The sequence below is a fragment of the Labeo rohita genome, chromosome 2 (genome assembly GCF_022985175.1).
Source record: "Labeo rohita strain BAU-BD-2019 chromosome 2, IGBB_LRoh.1.0, whole genome shotgun sequence".
Taxonomy (NCBI): Eukaryota; Metazoa; Chordata; class Actinopteri; order Cypriniformes; family Cyprinidae; genus Labeo; species Labeo rohita.
Window position 1 is genome coordinate 34,647,205 of NC_066870.1, and position 25,065 is coordinate 34,672,269.

The 25,065-nt window shown below is 36.0% G+C and overlaps 2 protein-coding genes across 2 annotated transcripts in view; one reads left to right on the forward strand and one right to left on the reverse strand.

The window, feature by feature from the left end:
- si:ch211-106n13.3 (vWFA and Collagen domain-containing protein) overlaps positions 1 to 6,560 on the reverse strand; it is a 40,248-nt gene extending 33,688 nt beyond the window's left edge. The window contains exons 1-3 of the mRNA XM_051122452.1: positions 6,474 to 6,560; positions 1,120 to 1,663; positions 45 to 158 (exon numbers count right to left, since the gene is read on the reverse strand). Of these exons, the coding sequence (XP_050978409.1) occupies positions 45 to 129 (85 nt within the window). The 5' untranslated portion in view covers positions 130 to 158; positions 1,120 to 1,663; positions 6,474 to 6,560. The remainder of the gene's footprint in view (positions 1 to 44; positions 159 to 1,119; positions 1,664 to 6,473) is intronic.
- zcchc2 (zinc finger, CCHC domain containing 2) lies at positions 3,021 to 24,514 on the forward strand. The gene is made up of 14 exons (XM_051122414.1): positions 3,021 to 3,773; positions 6,509 to 6,617; positions 6,697 to 6,767; positions 13,833 to 13,904; positions 15,207 to 15,307; positions 16,053 to 16,147; positions 16,280 to 16,363; positions 16,477 to 16,513; positions 17,195 to 17,279; positions 17,716 to 17,783; positions 17,963 to 18,054; positions 18,165 to 18,257; positions 20,005 to 21,054; positions 22,963 to 24,514. The coding sequence occupies exons 1-14, from the start codon at positions 3,210 to 3,212 to the stop codon at positions 23,022 to 23,024; spliced, it is 2,583 nt and encodes an 860-aa protein (XP_050978371.1). The 5' UTR covers positions 3,021 to 3,209; the 3' UTR covers positions 23,025 to 24,514.
- The last annotated feature ends 551 nt before the right edge of the window (positions 24,515 to 25,065 follow it).

The window sequence follows — 25,065 nt, forward strand, 5'->3', positions numbered from 1 at the left end:
TGACTAACACATTATAAAGTAAAACTTGGAATAAGATGACGAACCAGCTTGAGTGTCCTCTTGCTGGAATCCACTGATGTGCGGCAATAAAACACAAACAATCAGTGAAGAAAACATCCATGTCCACATGGTATGGCCAAGCAGTAGTCAGAAAGTGCCTGGGAAAAAAAATGAAATTTTGTGTAAAATATTTATATCTATCTATACATGTAAATATATTATATATAATTAAATTTAATATATACACTAGCAGTCAAAATTTTATGGACAGTAAGATTTTTAAAATGTTTTTTAAAGTCTCTTCTGCTCACTAAGCCTGCATTTATTTGATCCAAAGTACAGCAAAAACAGTAAAAATTGTGAAAAATGTTTACTGTTTAAAATATTTGATTTCTATTTGAATATATTTAAAATGTAATTTATTCCTGTGATTTAAAAGCTGGATTTTTAGCATTATTGCTCCAGTCAAATCTTCAGAAATCATTCTAATATTCTGATTTACTGCTCAAAACATTTATTGTTGTTATTATTATGTTGAAAAAAGTATAATTTTTTCAGGTTTCTTTGATGAATACAAAGTTCAGAAGAACAGCATTTATCTTAAATAGAAATTTTGTGATATTATAAATGTCTTTATCACCAATTTGAAGCATCCTTGCTAAATAAAAGTATTAATTTCTGTAATTTCTTTAAAAAACAATTATACTGACTCCAAGCTTTTGAATGGTATAGTGTATAATGTTACAGATAAATTCTAGTTTCTGAATCTTTCTGTTCATCAAAGAATCCTGAAAAAATGTACTTTACTGTTTTAAATATTGATAATCATAAAAAAAAACAGCAAACCAGCATATTAGAATGATTTCTGAAGGATCATGTGACACTGAAGAAATAACGATGCTCAAAATTCAGCTTCGAACACAGGAATAAATTACATTTTAAAATACATTCAAATAGAAAGCCATTATTTTAACAAATGCATCCAAAACAGGTTGTTACCATTATTTTCCCTGGTATATTTTATAATACCATGGCCCTTAGAAAAGTTAAACTGAGAAAACATCAAATATTCCTATAAACAAGTTTTAAAGAAACTAAAATAATAAGCCATTCACTCACCAGCAATGTGAATCCTGGATGTCCACAAGTTTAAACACCAACACGTCGCCACCAACACGTTACAAGACAACAGCTAAAAATGCTCTCATCACTGACATGAATTACTGTCCAGTGCTGCAGAAGGCAAGATACAGCCAAAGACTATTTTATATCTGCACCCACAGTGACGTACAGCCTTTCCTGGGCAGAATGAAAGAGCGACAGGCATCAGAGAGAGGGAGGAGTACGGGTTTAACCCTCCACAAAACCATCTTCAAAGAAAGTCAAGCCAAATAGCTTGGAGCCTCTAAACCCAAGGCCCATTCCACAAATAGCGCAGTCCAAAACGTCTTTATTTTCTCTGCCGTCATGCATTGAGTTATTTAGTAGAGTCCATTGACATTACATTAACATCATGTCTGTGCGTTGTCTTTTGTGTTACAGTGAAGACTATGCCTTTATTCTTCCAGTGGCACATAGTTTGTTTCCATCCGTTAAACACAGATGTTGGTGCCTTTCTTTGAATCCTAATACTCCCCAGGGACCACCGTCATTCTCCACTGGCCTGTTTATGAATAAAAAGATGTTTAGAAAGAAAGTAACACATCCAACCACATTAGTACCTGAGGAAGGAATAACCTGCGAGTTGCTTTGCTAAACGTCCCTGTGTATATATTTATACACCACAGACTTGTACACATATCCGCTGTTCAAACACATTTATGTATTAGCACAGCTATTTTGGATCAAAGGTGGGCCCCTCCAGGTACCAGAGGAATCATATTAGACAAAAATAGAGGAGACATAAACAAGCGAACTGAAGCATGTGAGTTTAGTTTAATGGTGTGTAGTGTTTTTAGTATGATGTAATGACACTGAAATACAATGCATTTGTTGTGTGGAGGATCTGAGGTGGAAAAGCAATGGGAATAAGGATGGCGTGCATCTCAAAAACAAGGAATGTTTCTACTCGTCCTAATATGTGAAAGGAAACGGTAGTTTGGGGGAGATTGGTTATGATATTTGCTGAAAGTTAACTCTACATATTCCTTTTTTTTTTTTTTGAAAAATGTACATCAGGTCCCGGCTATACAATGCCGCCCTCTTGTGGATATAATGGTTTTTACACTGAATACAAATAAGGTTTTCCTTGCCTTTTTTAAATCCGGGGCTCAGGAACTAGTGGTTCATGATGGAACTGCAAGTTGGTTTACCAATTAAAATAAAAAAAGTTTTCCTAATTCAAACAACGTATTTAAATAAAATGAAAAGTGCATAAAATATGCTTAAAATCATACACACTCACATGCGATTGAATACTATCTTAGCATCCTATCGTGACGCAATCATTTGTAGGCCAACGCAGAATACTATTTTTTTTTTGCTTATTTTAGTCCTTATTTAGCAGCTTGTTAAGTTATCTGTAATCATTTGTTACATACTGAGCATTTTACGTCACGTGTAAAAAAAAGCATTGCTAATAACAAGCATCCAACACTAAACACTTAAACGTGACGTGAGCCTAAGTCAATTGAATGTATTAATGGGCGTGTACATTTACTATGGAACTATATTAATTGGCGTAAGAATTATTTTACTGTGCTTATTGTTTTCATTAATAAACATAATTAAATGAACACTAGTGTCTTACATTGTATTCCTAGAACAGTCGTTTTATAAAAAGCACAAGGTTACTCGAGTATATAATTATAGAGCAGTTAAACCCTTTAATATATTTCGTGGCGTATTGAATTGGTTATGCTATTATTTAATCGTACTGTGTTAAATTCATAATTAATGTACTCAATTATTTATATATTTGTTAGATTTTGTCAGTTCATAAAATGAATTTTGCAGCTGGTGAATTTAGGACCCTGCGGCTCCTATGACGAGTGGGTGGAGTCATGGATGATTGACAGGATATTCTGGAGGCACGGCAGGCGAGTAATCTGGCAAACTGACCACAGCCACACCGTCAGACTACAGACAGCAAATTTTTAGCGAAATTCCGCCCCAAATCGGGAATTTCACCGCGGTTTGATGCCGAAATATTGGGCAGAAAGTAGCATCCATGGACTTCCATCTCTGATGTTCGTGTTTGAGAGCTGATAATGATGAAGATGAAGCTGCGAGCGGCGGGAGGCGAAAATCACCGATGCGACTTGAATTCCGTTAACGGCTCCGATCGGGTGAGCGGCACCGGAGCGGCTCAGCTCGATAAGGAGGCGGTGTTCGAGTGGTTCGGCTTACAGCTGAACCCGTCCGGACGCGTGGAGCTGCTTTGCGGGCTGCTGCATATGTGTCAGCCGCTGGAGCTACGCTTCCTCGGCGCCTGTCTGGAGGATCTGGCCCGGAGAGATTTCACCGTCCTGCGGGACTATGAGATCCGGGCCAACTGCCCCACTGATCTGGAGGGGCTGGTGGACGTAAGCGACCCCGTTGTGCTGTCCAAACTCCTCGTTTATTTGTCTTTGCTCGGATCCAAGAGCAGGGAGTGCGCCGGGATTCTCTTCAGGACGTTGAGTCGAATGGACGCCGGGATGTGCGGGGCTCTACCGGAGCCGGAGACTGTGGATCAACTGCGGCTGCTCTTCACGATGGGATCGTTACACCCGGCGTTCAGTTTCTATCAGCGGGAAGAGCTGCGAGCGCAGTTGGACAGACTCCAAAGATGGGTGTGTTATATTTACCTTAATATCACTGACATTACACTAACAAAAGTGGCAGAAATACTATGGTAATTTCATGTTTTGGACACGTACCCTAAAACACCAAATTGATACAGAGTACCACCCTTCCAGAAAAGTCCTGTGACAGTACCATGGTATCAGATGGTAAAACCATAGTATTCACATGCTCCTCCAGGGAATATTATGGTTCTACTATGGAACTACCATGTTTTTTTGTTTATTTTTTGAAAGAAATTTTTATGTATTAGCTAAAATCACAAACAAAATGGACCAAAAGCACCATGCTGTTACCATGGTTTTTCAGATGTGCACTATATTAATATCACGTTATCTTTGAAATGGCTCATAAATGCATTGTTTTTCTGAATACCGTATTCATATTTCCATATGAATATGGCAATACCATGGTATTTATGGGAATACTACTTTTATGTAAAAGTCCTGGCATAGGACCATGGTACAGTGATGGTGTCAGATGGTAAAACCATGGTATTTACATGGCACTCCAGGGAATATTATGGTTTTAATATGGTACATGTCCAAAAATGTGGTAGTACTATGGTACTTTTTCAGGTATTGGCTCGTTAATCGTTAATAAATGTGACCAAAAGCATCATGTTATTGGCATGGTTTTTCGTAAATGTACTATGAGCATGGCAATACCATGGTATTCTTGGGAATACCACCTTTAGGTAAAAGTCCTGGCACAAGACCATGGTACAATGATGGTGTCAGATGGAAAAACCATGGTATTTACATGGCACTCCAGAGAATATTATGGTTCTATGGTGGTACATTTCCAAAAACATTGTAGTTTCATGGTACCTTTTCATGTATTGGCTAAAGTCACTAATAAAAATGACCAAAACATATTTCCATTGCTTTTTGAAAATGTACTATTCTAACACATAGCATTCTTTGAAATACGTAGAGTAGCATATAAATGCAATGGTTTTCTGAACATTTATATTCATACTGGCACATGAACATGGCAAAACCATAGTATTCTTGGGAGTACCACCTTTACAGAAAAGTCCTGTGACAGTACCTTGGTACAATGATGTATCAGATGATGTACAAAGGTATTGAAAATTCATGTACCATCGTATTTACATGGAATATTATGATTCTACTGTGGTACCAAAATATGGTAGTATTTTTTTCATGTATTGGCTAAAGTCATTAATACAAAATATGACCAAAAGCAGAGTAGGATTACCTTTTTATTTCAATGTTCACTATACTAATGCAGTGGTATTCTTTGAAATTCTTGGAATATCATATAAATACCATGGTAAACATTCAGTAAGAGCAGAAACCATGTAGAGAGTCACTAATAAAAATGACCAGTTTTTGAACGTGTCATGGTGTTACCATGTGACAATGAGTGTTCCAAGGTACCACCACTTAAACTGACATGAACTAATGAACATGAATAACCTCTAGTCGAAAAGGAATGTGTGCTGGATCCCTGTTGGAATTTCTATCATAGTTTTGAATCAGTCCTACAGGATTTCAATTGGATTAGGAAGCAACTAAGATCCTACCGGATAAGCTGGAGTCCATGCAAGATATTTTAAATCTTATTTAGTTGTTTTTAAAGAGACTCTTTGGGTATTGGGTAATATTTATAAGATTTCTAAATGTCACATACTGAAATAATGTCATACTGTTGGACAGTAAAAAGGAATCACATCAAAATCACTACAGAAGTGGTATGTTCTTGTGGTGGATATTTTTGTCTTGGTGGGAGTCGTTGGGAACTGACTTCTTAAAAAAATCGAATAGGATTCGTTTTAGAAATGAAAAATAAATATTTAATTGGGCAGCCAGAAGTGTATCAAGACATCTGCAGGATTCATGTGCTCATGATGATTGGCAGCTGTCAATATGTTCAGTAGTTTAAAGCCAGACCGTGACAGGGAAAATCCTGGCAAATACTGTGCTCAAATATATTAAACACAGATCTTAAAAAATGGAACTGCATTTATGTAATTGCATGCCTGGTTGTCTCTTGTAAGTTATATGTGTCAGCAAACCTCTTAATAGGAATATGCAATGTCAGTTATCCAAACTCTTTAATCCAGTACAACCACATGATAACACATTTGCTTTGCTACATTTATTGGTGTCTTGTAGGCTTGTGGGTTGTGTTATGTACTATCCTCCCTGTTCTCTTTTGATCTCCATGTGAATGATTTGATTGTGGGCTTGCATTTTGCAAATGAGGCCATGTGTGGGATTTTTCGTCGCATGGGACGTCCGCACTCATTAGACCGAATCGGGCCTCCAAAACGACATTCTCTGTCTGTTTATGAATGTCTGTTGTTTGTTGCTGATGTCAAGTTGAGAGTGATGGTAATGGTTTAAATGATGATGATGAGTAGTGGACAAAATACAAGATGAAACGGGGGATCAGTTGGTTCAATCGAATTAATTGACACATTTTTAACGACTGAATGTGAGTAGCTTTGATTTGGCTTGATTGTAAGTGCTCTGATTTACTCACATTTGGAAACCTGCTCACTTGGTGAATTTCAAGTTACTAGATTAGTTGTTACCTTTCAGATTATTTTGTTTTTCAAAAAACACCAATTTAATGTCTTGTAATGGCATTGGCAACCTCAGGTGTGTCCATTATGCTCATCCTAGAGTCTAATGTTAAAAATTGATGCGTTTACTCACCTTCTTAATAACTTATTTTTCTTTTACCGTTGCAGAGCCAGTTATCCAGACCGGGGTTCCTCTGTCCACACCGGGAGAATGACGTGGACTGGACTCTTTGCAGCAACGCCAATCCACACCTCAGCGGCACATCGCAGAGGGAAGGTATTAAAAAACCCTTTCAACACATAGAAAAAAAGCCAGAGTTTCAGCACTGTAACGATGATGTCCTTTGATGTTGCAGTGGTACACATTGAGAAGATCATTCTGAAGGAGGTTTCTATGGGAGGAGACGGCAGGCAGTACAGTTTTGAGGTAAGTTCAAAAACCCCTCAGAGACGGAAGCGTTTCAACATTGACATTTCATCTAAAAGAAGCTTAGAGCTCCAGGATTGTGAGAAATGATTTAGAATGATATGTACCCAGTTATATGTCATGCCGGTAAGAAAGAGTCTCCTAAGAAAGCAAGATAAGAAATGTTGAGGTACTTTGAACAACTATATGGTCACTATTGTTAGCTTGTCGGTTGGTAGGTCAGCACAGAATCTCTGTTTACAGATTTCCACAGAATTCAAATGAATGTGTTTGTATTGATGGTTAATTTGCTAATTCTTGTAGCTACATATTAAAGTAGTATTTAGAGATATCCAATACATACACATAATCATGGCTAAATAGTATAGATTTGTAATCATTTATAAAATTGTATATTAATATTGCAGTTCATTCTCATATTGTATTTTCAGAAAGTTTTGGAATATTTGTCCTCTCCCCAAATTTTGTCACTACGGATACACAGTAATAATAATTTAAATACAAGGGTTATATTGACCTGCTAATATTTTGCTTACATCTACATTGCAAATATATATATATTTTGCTATTTTATTAAAAAATTGTCAGAGGTAAATCAATAACAATTACGTTTTTAATAATATTTAAAGTGTAATTTATGAGATTTGTTGTATTTTGAATTCAAAGAAATACAAAGAAATTATAAAATAAATATTTTTGAACTTTTTAAACACTTTTTAAAAGAATACTAAGATACTTTTAAAAACAACAATGGAAAAAAAATACAAAAATTATTTCAATATCATTTTCATAAGTTGAAATTTTGGGGTTAGGGTTTGGAACAGCCACCTCTTAATTGAAAGCACCCAATAAATGATGATTTTAAATATATTGAGCTTACTTATATTTACGACCGTCAAACAATTAATCGCGATTAATCACAGTTAATCGCATACAAAATAAAAGTTTGAGTTTGCCTAATATATGTGTGTGTACTGTGTGCAATTACTATGTGTATACATAAATACAAACATTATATTTACAAGTATATGTATTTATTATAATTTTTATATAATTTATATTATATATAAATACAAATATTTTGTACATAAATAACATATTCCTTTTAAATATATACATTAATTTGTGTGTATTTATATACACACATTTATTAGGCAAACTCAAACTTTTATTCTGTATGCGATAAATCGGGATTAATCGACAGCCCTACTAATATTTTAAATATTATTGTGGGTTTCAATAGATAATAGAAGTATCTTAGTAAACATCTAAGATTTAAATACTGTAATGCTTTTTAAATATGCTTTTTGGTTGTTGTACAACCTTTTTGGTTCTGTAGAATGGCCCATATATATAGTATACATCTATGTGAAGTGGGCTTGGATCAGTACAGAAGAGAGTAAATTTAACATGAAATCAAAATGGACCCCATTTACTTGTTCTTGATGTTATTATGCATGCTATTCCAAAGAAACCCGCCTGGCTCCATTCTGGTATGTTAACACCCACGATTCACTCAATTCCCGATGGATAAAGTCAAGTCCTACTCTACTTTTTTTTATTTTCCTCATTGAATATTGTGTTCCACTGGGAGGTATGCAGTAAAGTTTGACTATAAAACAATTTGTTTTGTGTGCTAATGTAGCTGGTTAAAAAAGAACATTAATGTGGTGTAGGCAAGGTGTGAATCAGTTCACAGTTAATCACAGTTATTGTCTTAGTAGAAGCTTTTGTTTCAGATTTGCATGCACGCTTTGCATTATTCATGGTGTTAACAAGGCCTTAAAATGAACGCGTACTCAGCCTCTGTGGTTCCAGACGCATCCTGAAGGCCAAGCTATGCTCTCGGCTGTGTACATGAGACTTCTGTCTCTCCGGGACAAGTGAGGAAACATGCAAAGCCTGAGCTGTAAACATCCGGTTGTTGATACAGAGTTGACAGCCTCACCAAAGAGGCTTTGGCTCGGCTCACAGTGAGAGTATGGACCAGAGCCAAAACAGTCAGGGAGAGAGAGAGAGAGGCCTGACCGAGAGAAGTGCTTTTCTTTTCCTTCCCCTAATGTATCGTGTAATTTTCAGGGGTGAAAATTACCCTGGAATCCTGCAATACCCAGTTTTATCACAAAAGCTAGGTCATGACATGATAAATATCCTTTGAAATACATTATAGCATACCAAGCTAAATATGAAACTGAGGGAAGCAAGATGATTAACTCACAATGCTGTTCAAGTAGCATGTATTGCTTGGGCTGTACTGCAATTGTCTGACGTCTCACTTTGGCATTTTTAGTTTGAATAAATGGTCTATTTGGTCTACACAATTGCGTTCACAACCCATTGTAATTTAATATAGTGACGCATTTCCGAGTTAAACTATTTAATGAGAAAAAATGATAAATAATCGGTTAATAAATAAGAGGGTTTGTAAAAGAAAAGTAATTTTAGAGGTTAGGCAAGTTATTGTACTTTGATTTAAAGATTACAAATATTATTGTAAAGCATTTTTTGTTTTAATTTGTGCTAACTGATTAAACTCATCATAATAAGAAAATAGATTAAACAAACAAAAAAAATCAATGTTTAATTTTTTTCTGATTGTACATTGAACTTCTGTTAATTATAAAAAGATCAAGGAATTATGGAATTATGATTCCTAGAAGTAAGAAGCGCAGATGCTCTGAAATCACAATGAGTAATGAAATCCAGCATCTTAAATAGAAAATACTCATTTAGGACTTTTTAAGTGTTTATTGTGGGAAGACTGTGAGAAACCATGAAACCATGTAAAATCCCCTAACAGATCAACTGGATATATGATTGTGTGTATCTAAAATATATATATATATATATATATATATATATATTTATATATATTATTATTATTATTATTATTATTATTATTATTTTTTTTTTTTTTAATTAATTAATTTATTTATTCTTAAAGCTGTTAGACAGTTTGCACTGTAAACTCCTCTTAAGACGTCTTTCAACTGATCGCTAGAATCCCTGCTATAGCCGTACTCAACAAGTCTGGCATCTTTAGCTGTTGTGCCATGACTCATTTTGTATTTTTTTTGAGTGTTATATTTTTAAGATGCATATGCATAGTTCCACTTTTAAAATGGCTTTGACAATTTCACTATTAATCAGGTCTCGCAAAAGGTCATGCTGAACTGTCTGGCTTAAAGTTACGGACCGGGTGCAAGTAAAAATTGGCTTTGACAAGTAAATAAAACTTGACTGGACTGTTGGTTCAGCAATATACAACTATTTTCATACAGTTTAAAAGTTCAGTGTCAATTCAGTTTTCGTAACCTAAAGGTTGTTTGGAGGCTGAAGTGGGAAGGAGACGTATTGAGGACACCCGTAAGGACATGATGAGTCTTTCGCTCTGCACTCCCCAGGATATATTAAGATAGAAAGCAGTTCTGACAGAGATTTAAGTGTTTAAAACCACAATCACTGTCAGCTGAGTTTGTTATCATCATAAACGGCATAAATGAATGCTGCCTTACATTATTAAACATTAAATGTTCTCAGTGTGAACATAAAATCATTAGACATTGTTATTCATGCACCATCGTTCCTGGTTAGTACATGGTGTTATTCAGCCGAGTCCAATCCATCCTCATCAAAACAAGGTTGAAAGAATGGAAGGAAAAGGAAAGCATTATGTGTTCTCGGCCAGATTTGAGCCACTACCTTTTTTCTGTCCGTCTTAAAGTCTTGTATTCCATCCTTATGTGAGTTGCATCCCAATCTGAAATCCCCATGCGTCACTGGAAGACGGATTCTCCACCCTTTCCCAGGCTTACAACTGAACCCTGACCACCTGAGTCTCGCCAAACCCTACGATTAAGACATCAGTATTCACTAGAGGAGCAGACGAAACCGCGTGCCAGCCCTTGTTAAGGCTAAAATATTTACTAAGCGTGATGGGCTACCCGGGTGTTGAAAGAGCCAGTCTGAGGTTACAGATAAGCACTTCAACACTTGTTGTCTGAGAAAGAATAATTGCAGCAATTACGGGCATCATCTTATCGAGTCGTTCGGAGTAGATATCTGCCAGAACTTTCTCAACGGCTGTAGTTTATATTGAGCTCTATTGTGTAATTCTACCGAAAACAGACTACAGTGAAAACGGTTTTGCTCTTCTGTAAATCCACAGGAAAATGCCACTATCACAGCCATAATGTGCAGTAGGCCTGGTGTTTGGCTGTACATCAATTACATTACCTGCCCCCTGCAATACCACCCCACTGAACACTGCCCTTCCTAGGGCCCTATGATTTCCACGATACAGAAAACCAAATTTACTGTATAACATGGAATGTCATGGGATTTGCCAAATTTTGGATGAATAAATTAAAAGTAGGTCAGTACACTTCAGTCAAAACGTAATATGGATGATTGTCTGTGAATATTAAGCCACAAATATACTAAAGATGGACCCTGGACCACAAAAGCAGTCTTAAGTCTCTTAAGTCTTAAGTAGCACAGGTATATTTGTAGCAGTGGCCAAAAATACATAGTATGGGTCAAAATTATCAATTTTTCTTTTATGCCAAAAATCATTAGGATATTTTTTTTGCACCCTCAGATTTCACATTTTCAAATAGTTGTATCTTGGCCAAATATTGTCCTTTCCAAACAAACCATACAGTATTAATTTATTCAGCTTTCAGATTATGTATACATCTCAATTAAAAAAAAACAGACCCTTATGACTGGTTTTGTGGTCCAGGGTCACATATGAGTACTGCATGTTCTGCGTGTCTCTGTGTGAATGAATGACGCAGGTGCGCAGTTTTGTTTACTACACACATACTGAAGCATTGCTGTGTTTTCAGTCTCTGCCCCCTCAATATATAAGTACATGAAAGCATGAACATAATTTCTAGAACTGTTTTTTTAATAAAATCAATTACTTAGAGGTGATTTTGATTATTACATTTTATTAAAAACTTTCAAATGGAATCCAGAAAACTAATGAAAAACTGAATTTGGTAAAAAATAAAACTGAATTTGAGGGGCAAAAAATATTTTCAAGGGCCCTACAATGTGATTTTGGTAAACTTTTAATAAATCACTGTTAAATTAAGTTAAATTAGCAGAATCTAGAACAATTAAAATGGGAAAAAATGGAATTTGGGAAAACATAAAACTGACTTAATAGGGCTCTACCTTCACGATTCTCCAGTACAGCGAGGACACCAAATGCCCCATTTATTTTAGGTACTCCTTCCCCTTGGAGAAGGAGTACCTAAATTCCCCATTTTATGTTTAATTTCTGTTAAATACAGCATGTGCTGTATGCCTTATTTATTTTTGTTAATAAACATTCTATATTATATATTATATAACCTAGTTTGTCATTGTACTGTTTGGTTGTTGTGCTTGGTTGAATCTATCTTTCAAGCATTCGTTTTGGTCTTAGTGAAAGGTGTCAAAATGCAAGTGCAGACAATTGTTTTCTTGTAAAATGTCACGCCAAGATCGTAAATTTGAAAGCAAAAGAGAAAGCAGTGTTACGGGTAATACCTGTTTTGTTACAAGTGTATATACTGATGTGAAAATTTCCTCACAGTGACATCCCTACTGACATTTTCATTAAAGGAGAAGTCCACTTACAGAACAAACATTTACAGATCATGTACTCACCCCCTTGTCTAGTATGTACTAGTATGTAATAGTTACTAAAAAGTAAATTCTCTTATGCTCACCAAGGCTGCATTTATTTGTTCAAAAATACAGTAAAGTACAGTACTATTGTGAAATACTATTACAATTTAAAATACCAGTTTTCTATGTGAATATATTTTAAATGTAATTGATTCCTGTGATGCAAATTCCATAATTTTCAGCATCATTACTCCAGTCTTTAGTGTCACATGATCCTTTAGAAATCATTTTAATATGCTGCTCAAGAAATCAGAATCAGAAAGATCTTTTATTGCCAAGTATGCTTGCACGTTTGTTTTAGTGTCATTAGCTTCCAGTACACAGAGACAGCAACAACATACAGACAATAAACATAAGATGAGAATAAAATACACATATGTAAATATAAATAGACAATTAGAAAAATAAATTGAGAAATAAATAAGTGGTATGTACAGTTGTGCTATAGATGACAGAATAGAATAGAATAGAATAGAAAGAGGTAGAGATGCAGGGATGTGCTAGGTTGGGGGTGGTCACTAATAAATAAAAAGTTATTGCATGTTATATTGCACAATGGGGGGAACATTTAACTGTACATAAGGAGAATTGCCTGGGGGAAAAAACTGTTTTTGTGCCTGGTTGTCCTGGTGTTTGGGGCTCTGTAGCGCCGGCCAGATGGTAAAAGAAAGTGTTTATTTATAGTTGTGCTGCTTTTAATATCTTTGTAGAATATAATATCTTTGTATCTTTGTAGAAACTGCAGTTTTTTTTTTTGTTGTTTTTGCTGAATTAAAGTAAAACAGTTGACTACAGTCTGTACTGGTTAAAAATATGATAGTTATGCACGATAGTTATGCATGGGTCCTTTTTAGTTTAGCGCTGGGACTTTCTTTTCTACAAAATATTTGTTTGAGCTAAAGTTGTGGTGAATTAATTTAAAACAAGTGAACTCTAGTGGTTGAAATGCTAAAGTGTAAAAAATAGTGCAATGACCCAGTTTGGCGAAAAACTGATTCTGGGCGTACGCCCCATGCTGATGTCATTGTCTTTATTTGGGCTGGTTTAAATATTTCAGGTATGCCTAGATTTCAATGGGAGATTCCAATGGAATATTTTATTTACCTAACACGTCGTAATCTTTGAAAATGAGCTAATAGTCTAAAAGCTCAAATGTTCTTCTCTTGCTGTAATGTCATTTCTGGAACCCAGACTATTGAAATATTTGACCGAGGAGATGTGAAGAAATCCATGTTAAGGCATCTGTGGCAAAAGGACAAGCACAATTATTCATGTCTGAGTGAAATATGATGAGCTCTGGGGAATCCAAGTAAAAGATCTGTTATGCTCAAACCATTGACAGCAATACTGCTCTGTTCTCATTGAGTTTCTCTTTTTTTGCAGGTGAAATGGTCAGACTCTTCATCCACTGCAGTGACCAAAAGTCATCGTGAGTTGGAGGATTTTCTACTAAAGGTGAGCAGAGAGAAGTAGGTCTTTGGTGTGGAGTTTATGTTTGTTTAGTCACGTGAGACTGTAGCACATGCCGGTGTGCCCATCAGTTGGGCAAGATGCCACCTGGCCAGACCAGCGAGGGACTTTATCCATCTGTTTCTATTTCTATTTTCCTCTCTATGGCTGTAATGGAATACAAGCCTTCTGCATACTGCACTGTATATGCTTCACTGTTATTTTAGTATCATTTATGTACTTTTCAGTATTTATTACTGAATTAAAATGTGTTTAGTATTTTGTGTAATTGTGGTTTGGCATTCTAAACAGCCTTTTTACTCTTTCTTTCAGTTTAGTATGCCTTGTTGGCATTTTTATCACCAGAACATGTACAGTTGAAGTCAAAAGTTTACATACACTATGCAGAATCTGCAAAATGTTAATTATTTTACCAAAATAAGAGGGATCATGCAAAATGCATGATATTTTTTTATTGAGTACTGACCTGAGTAAGATGTTTCACATAAAAGACGGTTACATATAGTCCACAAGAGAAAATAATAGTTGAATTTATAAAAATTACCTGTTCAAAAGTAAGTGATTCTTAATACTGTGTTGTTATCTGAATGATCCAAGACTGTGTGTGTGGGGTTTTTTTTGTTTTGTTTTTTTAATGATAGTTGTTCACAAGTCCCTTGTTTGTCCCTTCAGGTCCCACAAATTCTGTTTTTTCAGCATTTTGTGTATTTGAACCCTTTCTCAACAGTGACTGTATGATTTTTAAGATCCATCTTTTTACACTGAGGACAACTGAGGGACTCATATGCAACTATTACAGAAGGTTCAAACACTTGATGCTTCAGAAGAAAAAAACAATGCATTAAGAGCCCCAGGGGGTAAACACTTTTTGAAATTGAAGATTAGGGTAAACTAAGTATCTTCTGTATCTTCTGAAGGGCAACACTAAAAGGAAAAATAAATTGATATTAAGGCAAAATAAGAAAAATGTACACATCTTCATTCTGTTCCGAAACAGCTGTGGATCATTTAGGTAACAACACAGTACAAAAAATCAATTTTGAATGGGGTAATTTTTATAAATTCAACTATTATTTTCTCTTGTAAACGTCTTTTAGGTGAAATATCTTATTCAGGTCAGTGTTAATTAAAAATTAACATGCATTTTTATATGATCATTAACATCATTTAACATTTTGCAGATTCTGCAAGGCGTATGTAAACTTTTGACTTCAACTGTAGCTTAGCTGCACTGAATTGAAATTTCAAAGTGTAAAGTGAGGTAAAACAATCCCTTTGTCTCTCTAGCTTCCTAAAGAGCAGAGTCCCGAAGGCTTTGAGAAGGGCATCGTCAGATTACTGAGTCGTGGAGATCAATGTGAATCCAGAGAACTGGAGAGAAACCTCAGGTGAGTCTCATCTCTCTTAAGTAGGGTCGAGGAACATTACTTGTAATAGTATAATCTTGCATAATTGTGTTACTTCTGAAAAATGTTACATCCTTACATTTGTATTCCATTTTCTCAGCTTTAAGGTTTTCTCTTTCTAGAAATGCAATGCTACATTTGTCTTGTTTGGGTTTTTGTTCAATTCGCTGTCATTATAATCACATTATAGTCTATATCATGGGATAAATGCAGTTGTGCAGAAAACATACATTTCAGTGCAATTCCTAAATCTGACTCTGAAAGTCTCAGTGCTAAACCAAAAACATGCATAACTAGCATATTTTAAAATGATAGATACAATTGCATTAGTTTTATTAGTTTTAAACTGTAAGCATGAGGTAGACAAGGAGAGGGTTATAACTGCTAAGGCAACCTAAAACTTTTCTGACCTATTTCCTGACTAGATATGGTCAAATTATATAACGTTAGGCAGATTGTTTTTAATTCTTCAGAGACTGAAAGATTTAGATCAAGTCTGTCACTAAATTGTCAAAGGGAATCTGTGTTCAATTCTTTTTTTGTTGTTGTCATATAAAACAAAGTGTCCTTTTCAAGTCCCACAACACATGGCAGAATTTAGGTCAGTAACACTGATGTCAGGGCCAGAGGGGATTCTACTTCCTGTAGCACAGCTTCGATGTAGTCACAGATTGTGAAAATAAAATATCAATGACTGTTTAAATACCTTTAACTTTTTTCTTTGCAGGGAGAAGTTCCTATCTTTATCACAAGATGTCCTTCAGAGATGTGACGTTTCCAGGTTCTTCCTGTCTGATGCGTCTGTACTGCCATGCAGCCATTGTGAGAATCCTTCTGGCCAATCAGAAAACATTATCAGTTGTTTACTAATCTCAAAATGACCAAGTATGAGCATATTAATAGACTAAGCATGATTTCTTTGTGTAATACTTGCCCATCTGCTCATCTCTGCAGGTACCAGTGCACCCGTAGCCAGAATCCATCAGCCAGAACGAGGTTTCTCTGAGGACTGCTCAGAGACTTCCAGCCTGGAGGAGGGTAAGAGAGATACAGACCTGTCAGATCTGCCCTAGAAACACATGCCAACATGCATTTAAGTGCTAATGTCGTACTGATGATACAGTCTTATTGGTGACTTTTGTCTTTTACAGATGTGGAGGCTTACAGCGTCAGAGCTGCGGGACTGAGGTAGACATTGACGAATTAATATTTTTATTCAGCCAGGATGCAATAAATTGATCAAAAGTGACAGTAAAAGACATATTATGTTGCAAAAGAAATCTATTTCAAACAAAGGGTGTTCTTTGCACAAAAAAAAGAAATGCATTAAAGTTTCCACAAAACTATTAAGAAAAGTTTTCAACATTGATAATAAAAATAAATGTTTCTTGAGCAGTGAATTCACGTGACTCTAAAGACTGAAGTAATGATGCTGAAAATTCAGCTTTGCATCAAAGGAATAAATTACATTTTAATATACATTCAAATAGAAAACAGCTATTTTAAATTGTATTAATTTTTCATAATATTTTTTGCTCAAATAAATGCAGCCTTGATGAGCATAAGAGACTTCTTCTTAAAAAAAACATAAAGAAGACTTTAACATTAGCGCATATGTTGTTTAATAACTTTTTGGTGTAATGTTTGCGTTTAAAGTGTGCTTGTGCAGCTTCCTTTAAAATAAATGTAACTTGGTTTCCTATTTTATTATCTAGTGCAATGACATTCCTATATTAAGTGTGGCTTAAGTGTCCAAATACTTGAGACTGCTGTACGTGATTAATTTTAGGCCTGTCCTGTAGGGATAAGTAGAGTAAACCATGTTTACAGCCTTCTCCTGTCACATAATCTGTCTTCTTCTCCCTGTAGTAATCAGCGCTCTGAATGCCAGAGGAGAGGAAACTGTGAGCAGAATGGAGAGAGAGTTTGGAAAAAAGAAACGGAGTTGGAACAGGTGAGGCCGTGAAATTGTTTCTTGCTCTTTGGTATTCTTGGAATGGCACATGACTGATAGTGCTTCTGCAGTATGAATACTGTGCAATTTTTAATGCATACTGTCTATAAAGACGTAATTAAATACTGTATACCACAATCTAATGTGCTTGAACTTCCTTTACCATAAGTTTGTAATGACTGAACTTGGAAGTCATTCCCCATCAAATTTTTAACATCTTGTTTCACTGTTGGATTAGATTGTCAGAAGTTCTGAGGATTTTATAAAGAATTGGATTAAAAACATGTGGAAGACAGAATTAAACATGCAACCTAATAAACTAATTGTCGTAAAACTATAGCATACTACTTCATTGTGCACACTATTTTTAAAAAATACAGCACAGTTAGTCATTGTTTTGGCATGTTAGACACATTCGTATTCTGTCTTCTTGCAGAGCTGCACCAATGACAGAAGAATCTTCACAGCTGGACAGAAGAGCAAAGGAAGATCAGCTCCAAAAAGGTACACAAATACCCGCTACTGTTTAGTTTTTCTCTACATGGGTGCAGATTGAAATGTTGACCTTGTCTTTGTGTCTAAACTGAGGCAATATTTTGAAATGCAGTGATGCATGCATACTCACAGATGCATTTTGTAGGACTTATGTTCACGGCTGTTGTTCTGCTGTTGTATGATTTCAGGGATAGAAGCAGACGAGTTCCCGGTGTCAAGAGTTCAAATGGGATCCAGAAACCTTCTGCAGCTCTGATGATCAACCAGGCAGCGTGCAAAGGTCTTTGTGCCAAGGCAACAATTATTGATGTTTGTGCATCTCCAAATACATTCCACATGCTTGTTACATGTGAACTATAACCGTGTTTTCTTCTGTCCTTTGGATTCTAGACGGAGGAAGGGACCGGTATGGGGACACGTCATCTGAGAGCTCGAACTCCGTGCCGTCCAGCCCTGTTCACCAGAAGAGCCTGGAGGACCAAGGTGTGTTAATCAGAATGTGATAGTTCATTCAAAAAAAGTTCTGTAATTTACTACGGAGACATTTAGCAGAATGACAAAGTCAGTCATGCATACATAGAATATAAAATAGCAAGATAACAAGTCATATCAGGTTGCATTTGATAGAATAATCAATTTTTTTTTAAATCCTTATCAGTGCAAAAATAGTCTTCGAAGGGCTTTTCCATGTGATCTAACAGCAGAGTTTTGATGCTATTTCAACAGTAAGCTGCACCAGTGTTATTTTAGTATTATATAATATTATAGTATTTATATTATATTCTAGTACTGTGTGTATTTATTATGTGTGTGTGTATATATAAATACACACATAGTACATATTTTGAAAATATTTGCAAGTATCTACATGTACATGTTCATATAATTTATATATAAATCATTTAATATATAAACATAACTTGGATGTGTGTTTATTTATATATACATAATAAATATACACAGTACACACACACATATTATGTTAACAAAACCTTTATTTTGGATGCGATTAATCACGATCAATCATTTGACAGCACAAGTTTATGTTTTGAATTAGTTTTTCCAGTTTTAATTTTAATTCTAGTTTAAGTTTTAGTCATCATGTTTGTCATGTTTTTATTAGTATGTTGTTTTTTTGTTGTTGGTTTTTTTTTATATTTCTATTTAGCTATTTATTTTATTAAATTTTAGTACATCAACTCAAGCTAACTCATTTCAGATTTTTCTTTTTTTTTTTTTTTCTATTTGATACTTCCATTTCGTTTTTATTTTTTAAATCAACATGAAAAAAATTCTCTCTCTCTCTCTCTCTCTCTATATATATATATTATTGTTATTATATTTTTTATTTTTTTATTTTTTTACATTTACAGGGCTCTTCGCTTACTTTTCTTTTTAGGAGCAGTTGTGCTCTTAACTGAAAAGATGCTTTAAAAATTAAATAAAAACTGCCTGTATCCTGATAGTGTTACTGAATCATTCATTCGATTCGTTCGAATGGCTGATTAATTCAGAAATAAAGCAAGTGACTGTCTTTATGAATGGGATTTATTGAATCATTGACTCACTAGATTTGTTTAAAAACACAGGTTCGTTCATAAACGCAACAACGCTGTGTTTGAATGGAGATGCGCAGCGGCTCAGTTGTGACTTGTTTCAAACTATTTTTGATGACAAAATAGATCAAAATTAGGGAATAGTGTTATATTCAGACAGTGTAAGTCACTTGTTTAGTCTTGTTTATTTAACTGTTGTATTAAATCAATATCTCATTTACAAACTCCCTTAAAAATCATTAAAAGCTGTCACTCATCTTAGTTCATCGCAATCTCACAAAGATTGTGAGATTATAATCAGTAAAGCTCTCTACACTGCACAATGAATCTCTTGCAGTATTTACACTCTCTCTCTACACTTTGTTTATGAAAGGATTCGTGAGATATGTCTGTGATACATTACTCAGCGTTGCAAAAACACGTAGCAACCTTTGAAGCTCCCCTCATCGCAAACACAAATATGCACTTGTCCTCGTAAAGTAGTTTTCAGATTGAAATGGTTGAGCCCTGATTTATTACTATACTTGTTTATGTTTTATTACCTAGCATTAGATTACAGAAAACTGGTTAATGCTGACCTATGCAATCAATCTTTTTTTCATTTTCACAGTAGTTTAATACCTTTTTGATTCGTGAGATGAAATCTACATAATATTTAATGTGTGTCTCTTCAGATACAGAGAGTCAGTCTGATAACTCGGCGCAGGAACCAGCTGAAAAGACTCACCTCGCCAAAGGCGTTGGCGGGAAAGCGGTCGCCATGGTGAATCCATTAGTCGCTGAGCCCCAGAACGTTCCACAGCCGCCTTCAGTAATGGAGCTGGAGCTGACCGCGTGCCTCCCCTACGCCCTGCAGTATAACACCACCACCCAGAGGGACGCTGGGCAGGGCAAGATAACCATCACCATCCCGCTGCCCCAAGACCCGGGAGCATCGTCGGCCAGCGCTCATCCACAGCAGCAGCCTCCGCTGGGGGCGTTCAGCGTCCTCACGCCTGGCCAATGTCCTCTGCAGCCCGCCAACACCACCGTGGCCAACAATCCCGTCAAAACAAATGCCAAGGCCTCCATTGCTGCCAATGCCCCTTCCAGCTCAAGTTCCTGCAGTAGCCAAGTACCAGGACCTTGCCCCACAACTGTACCCACGCACACCCCAGGACCGGGGCCCTTGCCGGCCCCCGCGGTCACACACAGCACTGCTCAGAGCGATTCCTTGTCCTACATCAACAGCTCCAGCCTGCCAGTCACACCACAGGCCAGCGGGACGCAGCAGCAGGGGGGCTGCAACACCTGCGGCTGCCGTGGAACCTGCGGGGTCAACGGCGCCCACCAGGCACCCAGCTACTTCCTGCCGCCTCAACCTGCCCGTCAGATGTTCGGGCCGCCGCCCCCATTCTTCCATCTCTCTCCGTCTCTATGCAACAGCTTCCCTGCCCAGGGTCACCAGAATAACGGGACGCCGCTGCCCTTCTACGCTCACACCGGTCCTCCTGCGGCGTTCCTGCACGCTCACGCGGATCACATGCTGGCGTCGCAAGCGGCATACAACGTGCCTCAGATGCCTGCCTTCCGTCGCTTTTACCCACCTGTCTTTCCGCCGGTTGGAATGATGTCTAGCGGAACCAACATGAAGAAGACCAACAATGTGTCCTGCTATAACTGCGGCATGAGCGGACATTACGCTCAAGACTGCAAGCAGCCATCCATCGATGCTGGGTTGACAGGTATGAAGATGCCAGGATCTCTCTACAAGTATACTACCAGTCAAAAGTTTTTTCCTGCATTTATTTGATCCAAAGTGCAGCAAAATACAATACAATTTTGAAATATTTGTAATATTTAAAATAGCTTTTCTATTTGAATATATTTTAAATGTTTTTTATTCCCGTGATTTCAAAGCTAATTTTTTTTAGCATCATTACTCCAATCACATGATCGTTTAGAAAACATTATTATCTAATATTCTGATTTGCTGCTCAAAAAACATTTATTATTGTTGAAAACAGCAGAGTAGATTTTTTTTTTTAAATGATAAATGTCTTTATCATCACTTTTGATCAATTTAAAGCGTCCTTGCTAAATAAAAGTGTTAATTTTTAGCGTTTCTTTTCCAAAAAAAAACCATTATACTGACTCCAAGCTTTTGAATGGTATAGTATGTTGCAAAAGCGTTTTATTTCAGATAAATGTTGATCTTTGAATCTTTCTATTCAAAGAATCCTGAACTGTTTCTTGAACAGTAAATCAGCATATTACAATGAGAAGGATCATGTGACACTGAACACTGGAGTAATGATGCTGAAAATTTAGCTTTAATCACAGTAATAAATTACATTTAAAAATATATTCAAATAGAACAGTTATTTTAAATATTAAAAATTATTTAAAAATGTTACTGTTTTTGCTGTACTTTGTATCAAATAATGCAGGTTTGGTGAGCAGAAGAGACTTTTAAAAAATATTAAAAATCTTACTGGTCAAATACTTTTGACTGTTAGTGTATGCAAACACAGATGTGAATTATTTCAGATGTGAAAAAAACTTTTTTTTTTTTTTTTTAATTTGTAGTGAAAAAAAATCTGTCCATCTCTCTGTAAAACTATTTGTTCATCTCTCTGTATATGTATAGATACACAGTAGTAGCAGTAATGGAAAAAATGTGGAAAAATATTCCTTTTTTTCTATTTTATTGTACTTTTAACTTGTTTTTTTTTATTAAAGAGATCGTTTTGCAGGAGCAATATTAAAAGGAGTACTTTAAAAAAAAAAAAAAAAAACCTCTAGTATATAACTCTATACTAGTATTTACTCACCTTATGTCACTTTTTTTTTCATCCGTTAAACAAGATTGAGGGATGAGAGGACGATGATTGTAACGGTGGTTAAACCTTTAAAAATCACATTAAAAAACCCAAACAGTAGTCTATATATATATTTGTGTGCGTTTTCCAACTTTTGTGAAGTAATGCGATTTATTTAAGAGGAAAACCAGACCGAAATTCAAGTCATTTTCACTCACATTTATTTACATTCCTTCTCCATTTGAGTTTTGGCGCGCACGGGAGACCGTTTGTTTGTGTGCGCGCTTGCAACCAAACTCATTGATTTTTGCTTCAATGGTAAGATATTGAATGGTAGATTTGAATGTAGAAAGTGAACGAGATTTCACGCTTTGTAATGAAATGAACCAGTTTTATCCACCTTATTCTTCAACGTGGAAGTAAGCCTATGGGTGAGACTTCCGGTTCTATAGAGGCGCTATAGAGTAATAACAATAACAACGTGCAGTAAACGGTAAAACGGTTTGCACTACAAATTAAGGTAATACATTAAAAATAATATGACAAGACACACCAATGTGCAATATCAAGGAGCAAAACAAGTTATTTTGTACAGTTAAAAATAGCTGGATGCAGATAAGACTGGAAGTCACACCCATAACGAGGTGTATGCTCCGTTTTATATGCTTACGTTTTTTGTATTGCTGTAGCAGAAACAAACCTCAAGGGGGCGATAGAGTTATATACATAGATATGTGCTGTAAACCAGCTTTGAACTTGAATAGCTTGAAGCATTTGTGCCAGAGCCTTGTTCTTTAGCCCTATACTCACATAGACCTTTCTGTATGTCAGGTGGTTTCCGGCTGAAGTACATTGCCCCAAACTCCTCAGAAGCACTAGATAAAACCGATTGACCGCAAGCAGGGGACCAAAGCCCAGCCAGCCAGCGATTCCAGAGACCCTTGAGATAGAGTTCCGTTCTGCTTGTATAAGCATCCTTGTCTGGAGAGCAAAAAAAAGAGCCAGTGACAAGTTGCTTAAACTTAATGGGTTCTCTTAGAAATTAAATTATCTTAATGTTATAGTTCAGATAGGATGGTTGGCAAGAGGATTTTTGTTTTAGGTTCAGAATAGTTTATTGTTGTCAGAAGGATTTTTATAGGAGCTGATGTTCTCATTCGCAGCGTCTGGCGAAGTTAATGAGAAAATTAAACTTGAGTCCTTTAGTGCAGTATTTTTTTTGTTTTCTGACACGGGTGAATCTTTATAGGCTTTTATACACGCTACAAGAAAAACAAATACGGCGAGTACTGAGAAAAAAAAAAAAAGGAATATTTTGAAAGTTCATTTTGTTATTAAAGATATGCTTGTTCTCTTGCTGATAGCGGTTTATAATGATGCTCTTGGCGACATTACGCGCCGCTGGTTTGCCCAGTTCTCATTCTGAACGCGATGCACTACAACTGTTGTTCTCTGAAAAATGTGAGTCAGGTGTTTGAAATGCACTGAAAACGCCAGATCTGCAGTACTGCCTCTCATTTACACGCTCTGACCACTAGAGAGCAGCTTCACATAGGAGACTCTGTGCTTTAAGTGTTTAGAGTCAGACAAAATCCTTCATCACCTAAGCCTAAAGCACTGTTAGAGGAAATGCAAATGTAATACTCTCTAACCAAGAGTTTCGTTAACATAGGACAACTTTGAGCATTATATCTTGCTTGTGTGTTAAATATTTTCTTGCATATTGTCAAAGAACCAGACGGCGAACGTTTGTGCCTATTGCCATGCAAGCAGCTGGAAGTGTATTGAAAATAATTTCAAATGTCTTAACTCTTTGTGTTAAAGTACATATTTAAAAGTTGTATTTCTGATTGCGATTTTTGCCAAAGCAGCCCTTTTTTTTCCCTTTTCTTTTTTTTAAATAAATATATATAAGGAGATTTGGCATGTTTGTATTAAGAAAATACATTTTATTTTGATATTTTCAAGAGATTTTTGATGAAGGGCTCAAGGCCTTTCATGTTTGTCCAGGTGTTTTTAGCACATTTACGGTTAGTAACATGCGGTGGACTAGACGAGTTGCTTTCCACAACAGTGTGTTGCAGGTTTTTAAATGTGCTTTCCTTCGGTTTGGTAAATCGTTACTAATCTGTAAATAGACTCTAAAGGGAGTTAACTACTCGGTTGAAACCTGTCGACTGTATTCATTACACTTTTTATAGATTTATGAAGCTGTACTGTATGAACGAGGTTTGATATCTGCCTCTGAGTTTATGTTTACTGTATTTCATATGTAAATGTTGATTAATCTGTACTGAGAGGTCAAATTAATCTGATCACATTTGCTTTTTTCTGGCAAATTGATCATTTCTGTCAAGATATTAGCAATAAATCTAAAAACCCATTTTGTTGTGTTGCTTTTGATTTCATTTGAGTCAACGGTACCCATCGACAGGCAATGGAAGTCAATGGCTACCATCAACTGTGTGGTTCCCAACATTCTTCAAAGTATCATCTTTTTGATTCAACAAAAGAAAGAAACTCATACAGGTTTTAAACAACCTGAAAGTGAGTAAATGATGACGAATTTTCATTTTTGGGTGAACTATCCCTTTAAAATACAACAAAAAAAAAAGACGTTTGTATTTTGATCTAACTGGATGCTACGGTCTAAAGGTCATGTGACAGCAAAGTAGCTGTTTGAAACGTTGCATAATGTTTCAAATATTCATTCTTAAAATGAAACACTACACAATATGCTAATACTACAACCTAAGCACAGCCATTCAAAACACTGCATTGTGTAATCAACAAAAAATGCATTAATTGCTTTAAAATTGCATTAATTACATGTCATCCTTTGGTCAGCGCTGCTTGTGTGCTGAAGTAAGCTAAAGTAGAAGTCGTTTCTCTCACCCATTAGAATCCCTCATAGCTCCTCCCCTCATTTTATAT